This window comes from Pimephales promelas, chromosome 19 (genome assembly GCF_988280905.1).
Source record: "Pimephales promelas chromosome 19, fPimPro1.hap1.1, whole genome shotgun sequence".
Classification (NCBI taxonomy): Eukaryota; Metazoa; Chordata; class Actinopteri; order Cypriniformes; family Leuciscidae; genus Pimephales; species Pimephales promelas.
Window position 1 is genome coordinate 12,415,772 of NC_142787.1, and position 16,902 is coordinate 12,432,673.

Sequence of the window (16,902 nt, forward strand, 5' to 3'; positions counted from 1 at the left end):
TTCTTTCTTTTGATATATTGTTAAAAATATTCTGGGGGCCATGAAAGTTTAATGAAAAAAATTATCAAAAAATGGTGGCGGTGGCTGGCAATTTTAAAAAACAAACCTCTGGCGGGGAAAGAGTTAATCTTTCATTTCTGTGACGGAGCAGCTCAGACAGAAGCGTTTACGTTGAATTCTGTGACCAGAATATCACTACTGTAAAATCAATTATACATAATGTGTGATTTTCATTAAAAAGAAGCCCAAAATATGCCAGATCTTGAAATGTCTATGCGTTACTATCGCTGGCGATAAAATATGCTCATCTGAAACATATTACAATATTAAGCACCATAATGTAAACATTGTCATAATTCGTAAACAGTAAATCACAAGCAATCTATTTATTTAATTCACTTCATCACTTTTTGCATTTTAAAAATCAGATTAGGCTGTGATTGCTGTTTTGTCCCTCCCCAAATGTTAGACCTTTTAAAGTAATTAGGATGTTTGTTATTCTATTTAAGAAGTTTTATAACATACATATGAATGTTTTTTTTTTACTTTTTGAGGACCCGTTGGGGATTTTTTTTAATCTATTTTCTAATCTTAAAATGATAATATGGGGCAACTTTTTGAGCAATGTTGTGTATCATCACGTTTACACTGTAAACACTCTTTCTCACGCGCCTTCGATTGAATATGCATGTAAGAAAACACACAGACATGTGTACGCCTTCATACTTGAAAAGCATACATCTGCAAGTTGCTCAACTGTAGCAGCCACAGAAGAACCTAAAAACATGAAAACCGAAACACTCAGGATTTAGTGTTCCTGTTATGTGGTATCCAGATGAGTTATCCAGAAGCTAAAAAAACCTTGTTTGATCTATTTCTCACTCTAGATCTCACTCATAGAAATTTCATTCCTTTACAGAGCGTTTGAGTCCAAAAGTGAAATGTAGGTCTTATATTAACATCACCACGCTTTGGCTTTTATTACAGTGTGGAAACCTCATGCGGGCTTCGACCACAGTGATGCATAAAGTGTTTCACAGCAGGTTGGTCCTTATGATGCTGCTCTAGTTTTCATGTGCCATTTCATTGTTGTAATACTGAAGCTTAGCTGTTCAGCTTCAAAGAGGCTATTTATTCTTGTAGACAGTCAAGTGTAATTTGTTTGAGGGAAAAAAATTGTTTGAGGGACAGCAAGTCAGAATTATTTCTCGTAAATCTGTCATTGTAAAACATTCTTTGCCTTTTTCAATTTGTCTGTTTTTTTAAAAGTGTTATTCTTGCACTATATCTGATTGAATGATGTTAAAAACAGTCCTGAAATGTTAAAGGGATAGTTCACCCAACTTTTTCACGCTCATGAGGTTTTGAACGTTTTCAGATTAAGGAAAGTCAGATTAAAAAAGATTAGGTTTGGAACAGCATGAGGGCGAGTAAATGGCAAGTTTTTAGTTAAATTTGTGGGTGAACTATCACTTTAATGGTGTTGTTGTGCATTAACAATGTCTCCATTTCCTCTTATCATTCCCATCAACAATCACTATAAATAAAGGTGGCAAAAAAATAATAATAATAGTGATAATTTTAATTAAAAAATAAAAGTAATTAAATAGAATTCTAAATAAGATAAATTAAAAAAGCAAAAAAAAAAATAAGTTAAAATGGTAAATAATAATTATAAAACTACAATAGAAAAATACAAAATACACCCACCGTAATTCCCATCAACTACAATATAAATCAAACTGATAAAAATAATAAAATTAAATGGTAAATAGTAGTTGTAATACTTAAAAATGTATATAAAATATTACCATCATTCTTCCCATCAACTTTTAAACTTTTAACTATTAAGTGTAAAAGTTATTTTTAAAAGAGTAATTTAATAATAAATGAAATAAAATACAATTATAAATAATACAAATAATAAAATTAAATGTTTAGTAATAATTGTTACAAGTGTGTCTCAAAAATACAAAGTTTAACGAGGGAACTACAGGAAAGTATACTTTACTAGTATCAATTCCTTTATCTTCTCTCATTAGCCCCTTTTCCACCGAAGCATTTTGAGAGCTGGTTCAGAGCCAGTGCCTGCGCACGAACCAGTTCTTTGTGTTTCGACAGCCAAAGAACCTGTTCTTGGCCAGGTGAACTGGTTCCAAAGCTGCACCAACTTTTTGCTGGACTAGAACCGTTCTTTTACCACGTCATGCTTACGTCGGGCGCTGGGGCGGGTTTAGATGTGTTCTAAACATATTAATAAAGGATCGCAAAGCCAAGAGAAACATTTGCAGAAACACGATGGAGTCCGCCTTTGTAATTGTTATGCTTGAAGTAAACACAAGCGTTTCTATTTTTGTAATTTTTTTTGACACAATTACAGGGGTACATAACTTATCAGAAAAAATTACATATCAAACGAAAAGATTATAAGACTTACATATTTCAATTGTTTTTAAAGCTTTCTGGGTATACGAGTTAGAGATAATCCGAAAGTAATGTTGTATTTGCAAGCGTTTCTAGCTAAGACATATGGCGACGTACACAGTGATGTAATGACGTCGTTCCCTGGGCGCTCTAGTCAGTGGAAAAACAAATAGGTTCTGAAGTGGTTCGCAAGTTGAACCAACCCCGAACCAACTTTGAACCAGCACCAGTTCCGAACCAGTTCTTTTTTTGGTGGAAAAGGGGTAATTAACTATCTTTACTGAAGTTTGCGGCTCTCATCTAACCCGACTCACCTGGTGAAGCGGACCTCGCAGATGGTGCACATGTAGGGCTTCTCCCCCGTGTGTGTTCGCATGTGCCTCGGCAGCTTTCCCGCTCCTTGAATCACCTTGTTGCAGATCGGGCACTGCTGTGACGCTTTGGGCTTCATCTTTCTCTCCTCCTCCAGCTGCCACGGAGGAAACAGTGTCCCGAGATGAGAGGCGGAAAGAAAACTCAGGTAGGACCGCAAGTCCGATCCCTCCTTGATCGGGCCGAGAGCGGGGTCCGAGGTTAGACCCAAACCTGGACTCATAAAGTCTTTGAGGAAGTCTCTGTGAAGGATAGGGTTCGTGGGTTCATCCTTTAGCTCTTCTTTGATGACTTCTTTCTTGACTGCGAGGTCGAGAGGGCTGTTTTCCAGCGACGCAGCGGGGAAACGGTGTCGGGGCTCCAGAATCTGAGGGTAGCCCGGGAATTCTGCAGCCCACATTGGAGGATAAAAGCCTGGGAGAAGGGGTGAGAATCCAGCTCCTCTTTCCAAGCCTGGCACTTTCGGATACAGCCCCTCTTGAAGTAAGGACTCTATGGAGAAGTCTTTCAGGGCCCGGCCCTCCAATCCCTCCGGGCCTCTGGGTTTCCCAGCACTTGGAGTGTCCAATGGGCGTCTTTGGGATTCTTGTCCATCACGGTCTGGCTTCGGCGCCTCTTGTTGCGAGCTGCAGGGTGGGCTGTCCGTTCTCCTGTCCTCCCAAACTTTTCGTTCCTCTAGGCTTTTATCTTGGTTTTCCGCCACATCTCCTTGTGCGGACTTCTCACTGTTATCGTCCTCAAATTCTCCATCTTTCGAGTCAACCTCCTCCTCTTCGTCCTCGTCTTCCTCGTCATCCCCTTCAAACTCCTCTGCTTCTGCAGGTCCTTCTCCCCCTCCACCTGTGTCCATGATTTCCAAACACACGTTTATGATGCAGGGAATTTCCAGGAGCCTCGCGGCACTCAGAATCTCCTTGACATTGGATGCGGTCACCGTTAGCGTCGACGTGTACGCAAACTCCAGAATGGCCGTCAGCGATTCCGGCGCCACGAAGTCCAGCTCGTAGATGGCGTGCGGGTTGGCGTCCCGACTGGAGCCGGTGGCCACCGTGAAGAGTTTTTTGAAGTACTGGCTGCAGGCGGCCAGGACTGATCGATGGGTCCGGTACTCCTGATCCCTGACGACTAGGATGACGTCGCACAGAAGCCCGTCCCGCCGCTGCTCGTTGAGACTACACAGGATGTCATTGCTGTGGTTCGGGAAGGGGATTCCGATCAGGTCCTCGTCTGTGTGCGCCATCTTTTCTGGGGAATCTGTGTACAGGTAAAATGTGAAATTGGTCAGAGCTACATTTACCTTTACATTTATTCATTTAGCAGACGCTTTTATCCAAAGCAACTTACAAATGAGAAAAATAGAAGCAGTAAAACTAACAGTAGGACAACAATACGTAAGTGCAATAAGCCCTCTCAGTTTAATTTTAGTGCATTTTTTTTAGTAAAGAATAGAAGAGAAGAGAAAGTGTTAGTACTACTGAATCAAGTGCTGCCGAAAAACATACGTCTTCAGCAGTTTCTTGAAAGAGCTGCAGTTTGTTATCCTATTTATCAAAAAACAAATAAATCATATCAATAATTAATTTTGGAGTAAATTTCGACACAATTAGATGCTAGAATGCAGGCTATAGCTTTGCATTACAAACTGCCAAATTAATACAATAGTCAACATTTGAAGTGGATCAAAACCTTTCATCAAAGTTATAAATGATTTTGAACAATCCCTGTTCTTGTTTTCGCACGACTAACTTTTTTGATCCACTTCAAATGTTGACTACTGTAGTTCAGTTTAACTGAAATTGACAGAAATATTTTTCACTGTGTACACGCTAAAAACTGGTGTAGGATTTTCATTCTGAAATTGCTAGTAAATTTCACAAATAATTGTGAAGAGAAGGGGTGACACTTTGAATTTAACGTGAAATTCTAGGAAGACGGAAGTAGTATTTTCTTGTAAAACTTACTCCAAATTGTATTTGCAACTTTGAAAAAATTAAAAAAGTATTATTATTATGATTTAGGGATAACCAAGGTATTTGTTCACCCATGTTTTAGTATACAAGTTCTGTTGTGTTGCACCTTATTTTAATAATAAAAATGCAGTATTTTGTTGTAAATGAATTGTTATGTTTTCAATTGTTGACATTTTAAAAGATTGATTAAATGAATTTCACCAGACACCATTTTTTATGATACATTTTTATTAAATCATAAAACATTTTTAAAACAGAATTTCAACAGATTTCATTAATAAAATGGTAATGTTGTTTAAGTTTACTTGTAACAAACATTCATTTTCAAACATGTGGAATGCATTTCCTTCCATGTTAAAAGTATAAATTATTAATATTGATATCAAATGAAATGGGGAGTAATAAAAGTATTGTGAGAATATATATGGCCATATCACCCAGATCTACATTACAATATTATTGATATACAATGAGATTTGAGCAAATGTTTTTGCAAAAGTGTGTAATTTGTGTGTGCGTGCACTTTGCGGTTAAAGAGGATGCGCCACATCATCAGATAATTCATTAGCTCCCATAGAGCGTGCAAGGATCAAATCTCTGTTTCTCTCTGATTGCGATCAAACAGCAGCTCCACAGGCTTCTGCTTTTCATGACATATATTGAAAGCAGTGGCTATTTCGTTGTGTAGGCCTTGCAGATAGCAAAATAAATCAGATCGTTTGCATTGTGAGAAAAGCTGACACTTATCTTTATCACGTTCGGAAAGAAAAGACAAGACAACACAGGAAGGCAAAAGGGGTCAGGCTCTAGTTTCTGCTTTCCACGGGAAAAAAAGTGTCAGGGCATGAGTAAACGTAACCCACCACCTCCAGTTTTACTTGCATCACTTGAGAGCCCTAATGGGGCTACTTAATTGCAATTACTTTTGATTAATTAACAGGCATGCAATGTTGAATCGTTTTTATTTTATTACATTTTTTTTAATATTATTCTATTTTAGTCATGTCTAATTTAGATGTGCACAGTGTCCAACAATAATAAAGTATTTGCAAAGCTATATTTTTGCATACTCTGTTCAGTTGCTCCTAAACTACAGTCCTTCATGAATGGAGCCCGAATTGTACCTGCGGATTCCCTGAAATGTTTACAGTGACTTTTTAAGAGGCATTTTGGCAGCATTGTCCTTCATTCATGACTATGAATAGAGTTTAATCTCAGTGTGTCTCATCCCCGTGGTCACTGCAGGCATGTGTGGATGGATGCTTTCATACGTCCCGCCACCACCGAAAGCTATCAACTGGTGTTCAATGGTCCAAAAACGGCTTCTGAGCCAAAGAAAATGAGCTACTGGTGGTTTCTGGATTTTTTTTCCCTACATTGTCTGTCTTGATTCTCTATAACATTGAGCTCAGCACTTACCAATCAGGATTTTAATGTCGCTTCTGCTGTTGCTAGGAGACTGATGCTATAATTACCGTTTGAACATATAGTCAAGTAACACGCGATACATCTTTTAAATTGAGAGCCTTGTGTTTTAAACAATGTGACCCTTCAGGTAAATATACATAAATATAGATGCCACAAAAAAAAAAAAAATTTTGGCCTTTATGAACCAACATGCAATGCATTTAATAATGCCTCGGATTATTTATAATTGATTGGTTTGTTCTTTGCTAATTGTGTATAAATAACATTTTATTCTTTTGATGATTTTTAAAGGATTGTTCACCCAAAAAGTGACAATTTTATCATTACCCACCCTCATTAATTGTCATTACTCACCCTGAATTAATTTCTCTTTTCTGTAAAACACAAAAGAAGATATTTTGAAGAATGTTGGTGCAGACAGTTGATGGCACCCATTGACGTCCACAGTACTTTTTATCCTTTTATTTATTTTTTTTTGATTTCCAACATTCTTCAACATTTCTGCTTTCATGTCCAACAGAAGAAACCCATACAGGTTTGGAACAGCTCGAGGGAGAGTAAATGATGACAAAATGTTCATTTTTGGGTGAACTATCCCTTTAACTGCATGTGTACAAACAACACAAACACTTTAAAATGTTTAATTGCAGAAAGAAACGAAGAGAAAGACCGAGGAAGAGGGAAGGATGAAATTTCATGTCCCCAGAAGTTCCCTGACAGGTTGAGCAAAAAAAAAAACAAAAAAAAAAAACTCTGCCCCACCCTGGAAAATCCAGCCAAGTTAAATAGGCGTTCAGAGCTAAAAACAACAGTAGGGAGGGAGTGAAAAAAGAAGGAAGAGAGACAGTGAGGTCTCCCACCCACCCTGGGAGCACATGCCTTTCTCGTCTCCTCTTTTCTCAGTCCGGCCCTCCACACCTCCTCCCTCACTCCCATAATTATAGTGTGTGTCTTTGAGGGCCGACTGGCCCCTCCACACACGCTTAACACTGACTAACTCCTTCAAACCGTGACAATTTACTCCTTCGTGTGTGCCAACGCATGTTGCGCTTAATAATAACTATATACTCGTACATCAATTAGAAAACCTTTTGGATCATTTGTCTAACTTCTTGCTAAATTTTGTCTGCGACTTTTCTGTTGGTTTCAATCCTGACCATACCCTTACATGCAACCTAGAGTGAGTATGTTTATTAAGCCGTTGTCCTTGTTGGTTCCCACCGAGCTGACTGACCCACACACACCTCAGCGATAGATGCTATCTGAAATCCTGTCGAAACTGTTGATGTGGCACTGCTAGGAAAGAGCTTGCTTTAGATTGATATCTGCGACTGGACCGCAGCTCAGTTTGTCCTCCTCCAGACAGACAGAACGTACTTTTTTACACTTTTTGTTTTAAAATCATTTGATAATTTGCACTCAATTGGAGTGTCGTAGAATTAGTCTGTAGACGTAGCCTTTGCGGTTTGCTTGTGATGTTTCTAACGATAAGGAAAGACGACGTCATTTTCCACAGTGTACTATTTTATTGTGATGTTCACATCCTGCTCATTATCGTTTCAGTAAAGGCTATTTGTTATAGTTATAGTTTAAACATATTAAATTTCGTTTGTGAGCTTATATATATATATTTAAATGTAGAGTTTTGTTCTATGAACGTGTTTACATTTAGATTGTAATATTATTTGGTTATATTTCAAATATTTAAAACATTCGTTTAGTAAATTTTGAATCCCCTGAGCAATTTAAAATAATATAAGTATGATTATAAATCAAATAAATTCATTTTTTCAGATGCTTATTTGCTGCATTTTGTTGCAACGCCAAATCAGATGCCCTGCTTGAGGTTAATGGATGTTCTTCAGAGATCATCTGAGGATCTGAAAACAATGTTCAGGGTTAGTTCTGGTGTATCTTAATCTACGCAGTTTGTGGAAAGACGTGAAGAACGTCTCGTAAAATACCCTCACACGGTCCCTTCAGCCTGATAAAACACCACACACTCATTTCAGCTCAGAGAAGCGTTTGTGATTTGAAAAAGATGCATGCATGTGGACCAGTGTTTCCTGCACCGCTATTCAGGAGGAGCATTGCAAAAAAAAAGCTAGATGTGTTTCTTTGATATTGCGGTGTTGTCCTTGTTGTTAAAACGAACATGCAATAAGCACGTTTCAGTGGCGCTTGATTCACAAAATCGTCCGTTTTAACGAATCGGTTAAACCTATGTGTGAATCAGTCTGAATTGATGATAAAAATGGTCGTTTACAAGCTCAGATGTGAAATGAACGCATGCAGTGTGATTGAAGCAGGATCAGTGCTTACCTTGTTTGCAGATATTTCCTATTTTCACCTTTACTCGTTCATGCATTACTAGTTCTGAGTTCAACATCAATCACAATGTGTCATATCTCAAAACATAAATGACACTGTGAGTAAAAACCCAAACTACCCCCTCAGTTCTTTGATCGTTCAAAATAACACACTGTTTGAACTAAATGCATAAGCACACGCAGGCGAACACCTGCTTTGATGATCGTCTTAACTGGGACAAAGACTGTGACTTCAAAATTAATGTAGTGATTATTTGTTCATGTATTCACGAGCACAATTTTAGGGGTTAAATGCATGCGTTCGGTGCACGACAGGTGCCTCGTCTAACTTTGTGATGCAAAGATGACCAACTCTTGATATGGTAAAGTTACGACATCTCTTCCAAAAGTTAAAACAGTTCACATTTGTGAGAGATATTTCATCATGGCCTCTTTAGGGAGGCAGGGCTGGAGTGTAAGACAGGAGCGAGCGCGTGTCACGGTGCTCAGACTGCTGGTAAATTGGCTAAATCCAGCCGTGGGTTCGTGGGTCCTGAGGGAGATCATTTAGGGGCCTCACCTGCAGGGGCACCTGTAGGTTTTAGTCTATTAGTGCTTTGCTGAGACTCACGGCCCTGTTTACAGCAGATCTGCCTCTCTCCCTCTCCTGCGCTCTAGCGACGGCACGCCAATCGCCAAATAGAAGGCTGTGGATTTGAATACGGTTTATCTCTGCCCTGTAGTGATTTGCATATAATACACAGCAAACGGTTTAATGGTGCTTTGGTTACTGTGAACTACTGAGACTTCCGATTCAGTTTAGAAGGTTTCAGACATTTGCAGGGTTTCTAATGTTTCCTCAGTCTAATTACTTTTGTGGTTGTGGAATTTTGGCATTTGCATTAAATAATAACCGAAGTTTTGAGTTTTGCTAATGGGTAGCTGAAGTGACGTCAAGATGATGTCAAGTAAAAAACTGTTTTAAATCCGATTTTTCTGATTCTTCACAATATTTCTATATACCATGACTTCAATTTAATCATGTCACCTCTATTTATACATAGTGTTTCAAAACAGCTTCACAGGAATAAACAGGAAAATAACAATCATGTCAAATATATGTATATGTGAGTGTGTGTGTGTGTATATATATATATACACTCTAAAAAATGCTGGGTTGTTTTAACCCAACTTTGGGTCAAATATGGACTAACCCAGCCGTTGGGTTAAATTTTTTGTCCATTTTTTGGTTTGTCCATATTTGACCCAAAATTGGGTTAAAACAACCCAGCATTTTTTAGAGTGTATATATATATATATATATATATATATATATATATATATTAAATAAATAACATATATATATATGAAGAGTTCAGATGCAAAAGCCTCTAAATGCCATTTGAAATTTTCTTCTTTAATGATGATTTTTGTCAAACTTGTATATTTAAGTTCAGTAATTTCACTTAAATAAAAATTAATAGGTAATCATCATTGCCATTTAAGTGAAATCACTGAACTTAAATATACAAGCTTGATAAAAATGATCATTCTAGAAGAAAATTTCAAATGGCACTTAGAGGCTTTTGCATCTGAACTCTTCATATATATATATATTAAATAAATAACCTATATATATATAGGTTATTTATTTAATTAAAAATACAGTAAAAATCTATAAGATACTTAATTGAACCAGTTCAGTTTCTGTATTCTTTAAATAGGCTTACATCATTTTATTCTTAATGTATTAAGAATACTCTTATGTATATATGAACACACTAATAGTCAAGAGTTTGGATTAATATTTTTGTTTATAAATAATCTTTTGTTAATGTTTTTTAAAGGCTCTAGTCTTATGCTCACCAAGATAAAATTACAATTTAAAATGATTTCTATATTCTAATATAATTTAAAATGTAATTTTCTTCCAGTGATGGCAAAGCTTAATTATATGTATAAACAAAAATCTAAAATCAATGTGCATGTCAGTTGTCAACCAACCAAATACAAATTGATGACAGACCACACACTTAAACCGGGACCTTGTTTAACAAAGTTAAAGAAAACATAATAAAGTGTGGCGTGAAGGTTTGGCCTTGTGTTTTTTGGCCCTCTCTGAGTTCTTTTAACGTTCTGCTTTAAATTTGACCCAAATGTTTGAGCTGCTTTTCACCCGTAGACTGATTCCCCCGCCAACAGAGGAGAGCAAACGTAAACGACACTTTAAGAGACTTGTTAAGATTACACACAGGGATTGTGTAATGTCTGTTTGCTAAATATATGAAGCAAGACCGTACAGACACCTGCATCACACGCTTCACCTGCTACAAACAGTAATTTACACTGTGTTTAATCTGAGTTCAGGCCTCTTCTAACACACACAAACACGCGTCATCTTTCTTTACAGACTTTCAAAAAATCCTAAAACATAAGGATATTCAAGTGACCGTCTATGAAATTTTGTTTCGCATTTGTGCTTTTGGTGGATTTCGATAAAGCAGATAAAGCTCAAATCTGTTTTTGGATGATAATGTAAACAGCAAGATTCATTTGCCAATCTGATCTGGGCCGATTGTGTGGAAACAAATCTGATATGCATCCGATTTTTGCATTGTGGCGTCAGTTTTTTTTTTTCTTCCAACCCCAAATATAGTTTATAAATTGCACCATATGAAGTATGTATGTAAATTAAATCTATTTACATATTATGTATGCATATATAATTCATGTATAATAAAGTTTTACTTTATTTTTATATATGGCCTATAACTACAAATTTTTAGGTATATACATTAAATACATTGTTTTACACTTAATTACAGCAGTGACAGTCAAAGTTCAAATGTTTGGCTTAATATATCTAAGCGAAAGGTTCTTCTGTTTCATATAAAAATGTAATGTGATACAATATCGGTCGAAAGTTTTGAAACATTAAGGTCTCTTCTGCTCACCACGGCTGCATTTATTTGATCAAATACAGTAAAAACAGTAACATTGTGAAATATTACAATTTTAAGTAAGGGTTTTCTATTTGAATATTAAAATGTAAATTAATTCCTGTGATCAAAGCTGAATTTTCAGCATCATTACTACAGTCACATTATTTTTTGATATTTTAAATAATATGTCTACCTTTTTACTGTTTTTATTGTATCAGCCTTGGTGAAACTAAGAGGCTTCTTTTAAAAACAATAAAACCTTAATGACCAAATACTGTATATTTAAAGATGATATGAAAATCATCTGTTTAGATCAGTGGGCGACATTTAAAAGATCATGAGAAATGAAATAGTGCACTTTATCGAACAGTGTGAACAACTTGTAAAGTAAATAACTTCAAGTCATGTTGTGATAACGGAGCACTTTGCTCTGCTTCTGTCACACACATCAGAGTCAGCGGTGTCTGGTGTAATTGTCGATTTGCTGTGTCATTACTTGTTTGTGTCAGTTCGCGTTTACAGCCGGCCAAAGCTACACGCGCTCATTTTCTGGAGACGACATCTAAAGAATGGCCCAAATAATTACATGAGTCATCAAATGACTGCCCACAGACATGCTGTTCTCTACCTGAGATGCACACAAACATCCCGACGGACACGTACAAACAAACATAAACAGCTTGTACGAACGCACATGTCAACCACAGACTCAAATATTGTGCGCATCGTGACTCAAACACACACTGAGACAGACTTTCACACATGCAGAACTCTTGAAGACAGGTTAGCAGTAACTCACTCACCCGTCCAGATCCTCAGGTGTGTCTAAGTGTGTGTGTGTGTGTGATTTTATTCCAGGACTAAGTGTGGTCTCAGATCCGAGCCGGTCTCATCTCCGTCTCTGAGGGACACAAAGACGTCTGTCCATCCTCTCTGCCCGAGCGTCTCCTCTCCATTCACAAAAAAAGCAGAGACGAGCATCCAACTACAAGCCCAAAACAACAGCACACGCGGAGAGACTGAGAGGTTTGTGTGGACGCTGACAGGAAGGAGGAGAGAGAGGGACACAGAGAGAAAGAGAGAGAGAGGAGGTGGTGGATCTACTCTAGAGCGGCGATGTAGTTTTTATAGCTGGGTGGGAAGCTCAGGATAATAATACCCATCCTCCTCCACAACACAGTTTAAGCTCAGTATGTAATAAAGTCCATGGTGCACAAACCCTCTGATTTGGGGTCAGACAAAATGAATTTTTAGTTTTATTCGTGAAGGATTTGCAACTCGAACTTGGGCCCAAATGAAGGGAGAGAGAGAGAGAAAGAAAAGTACCAGTTATATATACTGTATTCATGTGCGCTGACTTCAGAAGATGAATTAGACGAAGGTATGGGACCCGAAGTTCACAATAGCACACTACTCTTACTTCTGAAAACTTGCTAAATACTGGACAATATACACTGTTTATGGTCTTAGATATATACAGTATTTCTCTTAAAACAATTACTGTCACATGACCTGAATGGATTTGATTTGGCTAGTGGCATACAGTTGTGATAAACTGTAATAAACTAGTGATAAAAATAAAAATTCATGCAATTTATTTAAACATTTGGCAATCAATTCACATAATATGCCAAGAAATATTAAATAATGGGATTTATCATTATCATTTGCCAAAATGTTGTATTTGACCAGAACACAATGCATTGTGGGATACAGTATCTGAAGCATTGTATTATAGTTGTATACTAGATACATACTATACATTTTGGCAAATGTAGTATGTAATATACATGCAGGATAAATGACTTCCTGCACACCAGGGTTATTGTCATTAACTAAAACCAAAAGCAAAGAAATGACTGGAAAATATTATAAAACAAAATCTATGATTATGCCAGTGACGCTTTATTAAGACTACCGTGCAGAAGTATGACCGCCATACAATGCAGCAAAAGGAAGATTAGTATGCTCGTTTTCTGTTCCTGCAGAATATAGTATGTCACAGAAGTTCTGCACCGTTTCCTGCGGCGCACAGGTCAGATTGGCTGCTTATATTTTTCATGTCAGTTTAATTAAGCGACACTTTATATAATGGCAGAATTGACAGACATTACGACTCTCTAGTTAATTAGAAGTTGGTTGTTTTATACGTGCGGTTTGACCCATATTGCAGCTCAGACTGCATGTTCCTCAACAGGGCTGTTCAATTTCCCTTCGTTGAAACTGAAACCAGAGGTAGACGGATAATCAGTTAGTTAACCTGTAAACTTATACTCACAGTTGTGAGAGTACATGTGTTCATCCAGTTTTTACTGTAATGTGTTTTTTTTTTTTACATATGTGTGTACAGTATGTTTGTGTATATTGATATATATATATATATATATATATATATACATAATTTTTAAATATAATATAATAGATTTAAGTAATATACATGTTCTATAATTTTTAATATAGGATATATATTTTAATAAATGTTTTCTTAAAAATGTATACATACATATATATATATATATATATATATATATATTTTATTTTATTTATTTTTTTTTCCTATGTGTACACTCTAAACGATGCTGGGTTGTTTTAACCCAAATTTGTGTCAAATATGGACAAACCCAAATGTTGGGTTAAAAATGTAAATTAAAATTTGAACCCAACTTCTACTTTCACTTTCAACTGTACATTTTTTTAATTACATTTTTAACCCAGCATTTGGGTTTGTCCATATTTGACCCAAATTTGGGTTGAAACAACCCAGCTTTTTTTAGAGTGTATACCATTTTCTAAATATAAAGTAGTTTAATAATAATTTTTATATATATATATATATATATATATATATATATATATATATATATATAGTAAGTGATACACATTTTCTTTTTAATTTTTAATATATCATATATTAATTACATAACATTTTCTTTTTAATTTTTAATATAATATATATTTTCTTTATTATTTTTATTAAAACATTTTATACGTATAATTTGTAATATATTTTAGTAATGTACATTTTCTTTATCATTTTTATATATCTATAGTTTAATAATATATATATATATATATATGTATGTAGACACACTTTGCTGTCTGCTCTGCTTTTTTGAATCTAATAAATTTTATTTGGTTTCCATAATTTATCATATATTGTATATAATTGGATTAGATTTCCATAGGTAGTGTAGTTGAATGTGTGCAAAAGTAATTTAAGTAAGCTCAAATATAGTAATGTCTAGGTGAAACAAATTTTCAAAATATTTCTATATTCTTAAAAAGAAAAAAACTCCAGTGTTTTTGACACATGTGACTGTGCAGCATTTTCTGTGCTGAACAAAACTTGTTTTCCCACCAGCACATTGTGTGATTCTTCTGAAAAAAGCTTTAGATTATTAAATATACCTGGTTATGGAAATGTTAGCATAACACGCATTAATCCGTCTAATGAATGTCTATTATCTTCTGTTTTTAAAGCTGGACATTACGATGGACAATCTCATCCTATAATAATACCCAAAGCTGTCAATGTTTCATTTAAGTTATATTTGTATTTTATTGTAATGTCAATGAGATCTTATTTTCTCACCATTTTATAACAAAATCTCTTGTCAAGGTTAACAGTAAAAATCTATTTTGTTCAGTAAAATATTTAACTCAAGCTAAAATCAGTGTGAACTTTAAAATGTCCCTGGATCATGTTTGGATTCTGATAATCAAAGATGTTTGACATTGTCACAATCATAATGTTTCAATTCCATTCAATCAGTTCAATTCAATTCTTAACACTGCAAATGTAGTCTGCATTTCTGAAAACAAATGTACAATATGTGAGACAGACACATGTTGAAATGACGGTACTTTTTCAGAAATAGAGCATGTGTTTGGGTGAAAAGAGCGAGAGGGAGTGCATTTCCTTCAAATCTATTGTTTCAAAAGACATAAAACTATTACAGACTCTCTCTTTGTGTTTTTTGGCACTGTGACATTTTCCCCCCGAATCTGTCTCTTTAAATCATGACTCGACGCTTTAACACGGACAGGATTTCCTAAATGACATCAAGAATCCACCTAGTTATGTAATTTATGACAGATTCATCACGACCTGCTTTTTAATGAGCACAGTTGCTTTATACCAAAGCCAGCGTTTAACTGGATAAAATATGATTTACATTTACTTTGTGCTGGTGAGAACGTGACGAATGCAAGATGTGAAAATGTAAGAGATTTTAGTTAGACAAATTAATTATGGAGACCTGTGTCACGCACACACACACACACACACATATTGTTTGAAGATATTTGCAGTTAGTTGTCATAGAAACCTTAGACAGGTGATTCTGTTCGTCCTTTAAAACAGATTCCTGAATTAGACAGTGTTTTATACTCTAAGAAAATTAAATGTGTCAAGCGCAATTCATAACACAACACAATCTGATGCATTCTCTGTGGTCAAAAGTTGCTTTTCGGGGTAAAAACGGGCGGTTCAATCAAAATACCTCATATAGGCTACTTAAAAATAATGTTTTTCAGTGGTTCAGGAAAGAACTCTAAAGTCATTGTAGTGTTTTGGTACCAGAGCATCTAAAGAACTACAAAATAAAAGTTTTTTTTTTTTTTAAACCCTGAAAAGCAATTTGTGACAACACTGAGAATGTGTCAGGGATTTGTGTTGTGTTATGAATTCACATGCTTGACACATTTTGAAAACGTAACACAATGACGCATTAATAAAACTTGCACTGGTAACGCTTTGTTTAGAATATTTTCCACAATAAGAAAAAAGAGGTTCTTTTAAGAAGTGATGACTGAAAGGTTCTTTGAGGAACCAAAAATGGTTTATGTCTCTGTTTTTATCTTTTTAAAAATGTTTTAATGTTAAACTAAATGAAAAGTAAGTGTTTTTGGTCCCGCTTTATATTGTGGCTTAATTTACTATGTACCAACATTGAAATGAATAATTTAGTAATGGATTTATTGTGTACATACATGTTTTTACATTGTACTTATATTAAAAAAAAATACATGCATGTAATTAATTCATGTAATTACATTAGTATTTACACTGTTGACCCTTTCTTTACACATTAACCCACCCATAAACTCTGACCCATACCACACACACCTTACCCATATCACACCTCAATAGCAGCCATGTCTTTTACAATACGACTTGAACACAGTAAGTACATTGTACCTATTCTTAGATGTAAGAACACTTAATATAAAGTGGGACCTTTGCATCAGTCCGAATGCAGTGAGAACTGATGTGTTTGTTTTTTTCACAGCAGGAGTCAGACGAAGACGAGACTCATTCACAACCACGACTGACATCCTTCTCATACAAACCCTTGTGTGTTCGCTGACCCTGTGATGCTTCATTTCATGGAAGGTCAGATGTTTCTGTCTTTCTTTCTAGTTTGCTATTCAAAAGTCTTTATTACTTTTGCTTGT

General features: G+C 35.7%; 1 protein-coding gene across 2 annotated transcripts in view; it reads right to left on the minus strand.

Moving 5' to 3' along the window:
• zbtb7c (zinc finger and BTB domain containing 7C) overlaps positions 1–16,902 on the minus strand; it is a 29,943-nt gene that overhangs the window by 2,218 nt on the left and 10,823 nt on the right. Inside the window, exons 1-2 of one of the 2 annotated variants that reach the window (XM_039661016.2) lie at positions 12,249–12,545; positions 2,739–4,050 (exon numbers count right to left, since the gene is read on the minus strand). In XM_039661016.2, the coding sequence (XP_039516950.2) occupies positions 2,739–4,036 (1,298 nt within the window). In that variant the 5' untranslated portion in view covers positions 4,037–4,050; positions 12,249–12,545. Of the gene's footprint in view, positions 1–2,738; positions 4,051–12,248; positions 12,546–16,902 lie in introns of those variants that run through there. The other variant, XM_039661015.2, reaches the window with a different exon arrangement.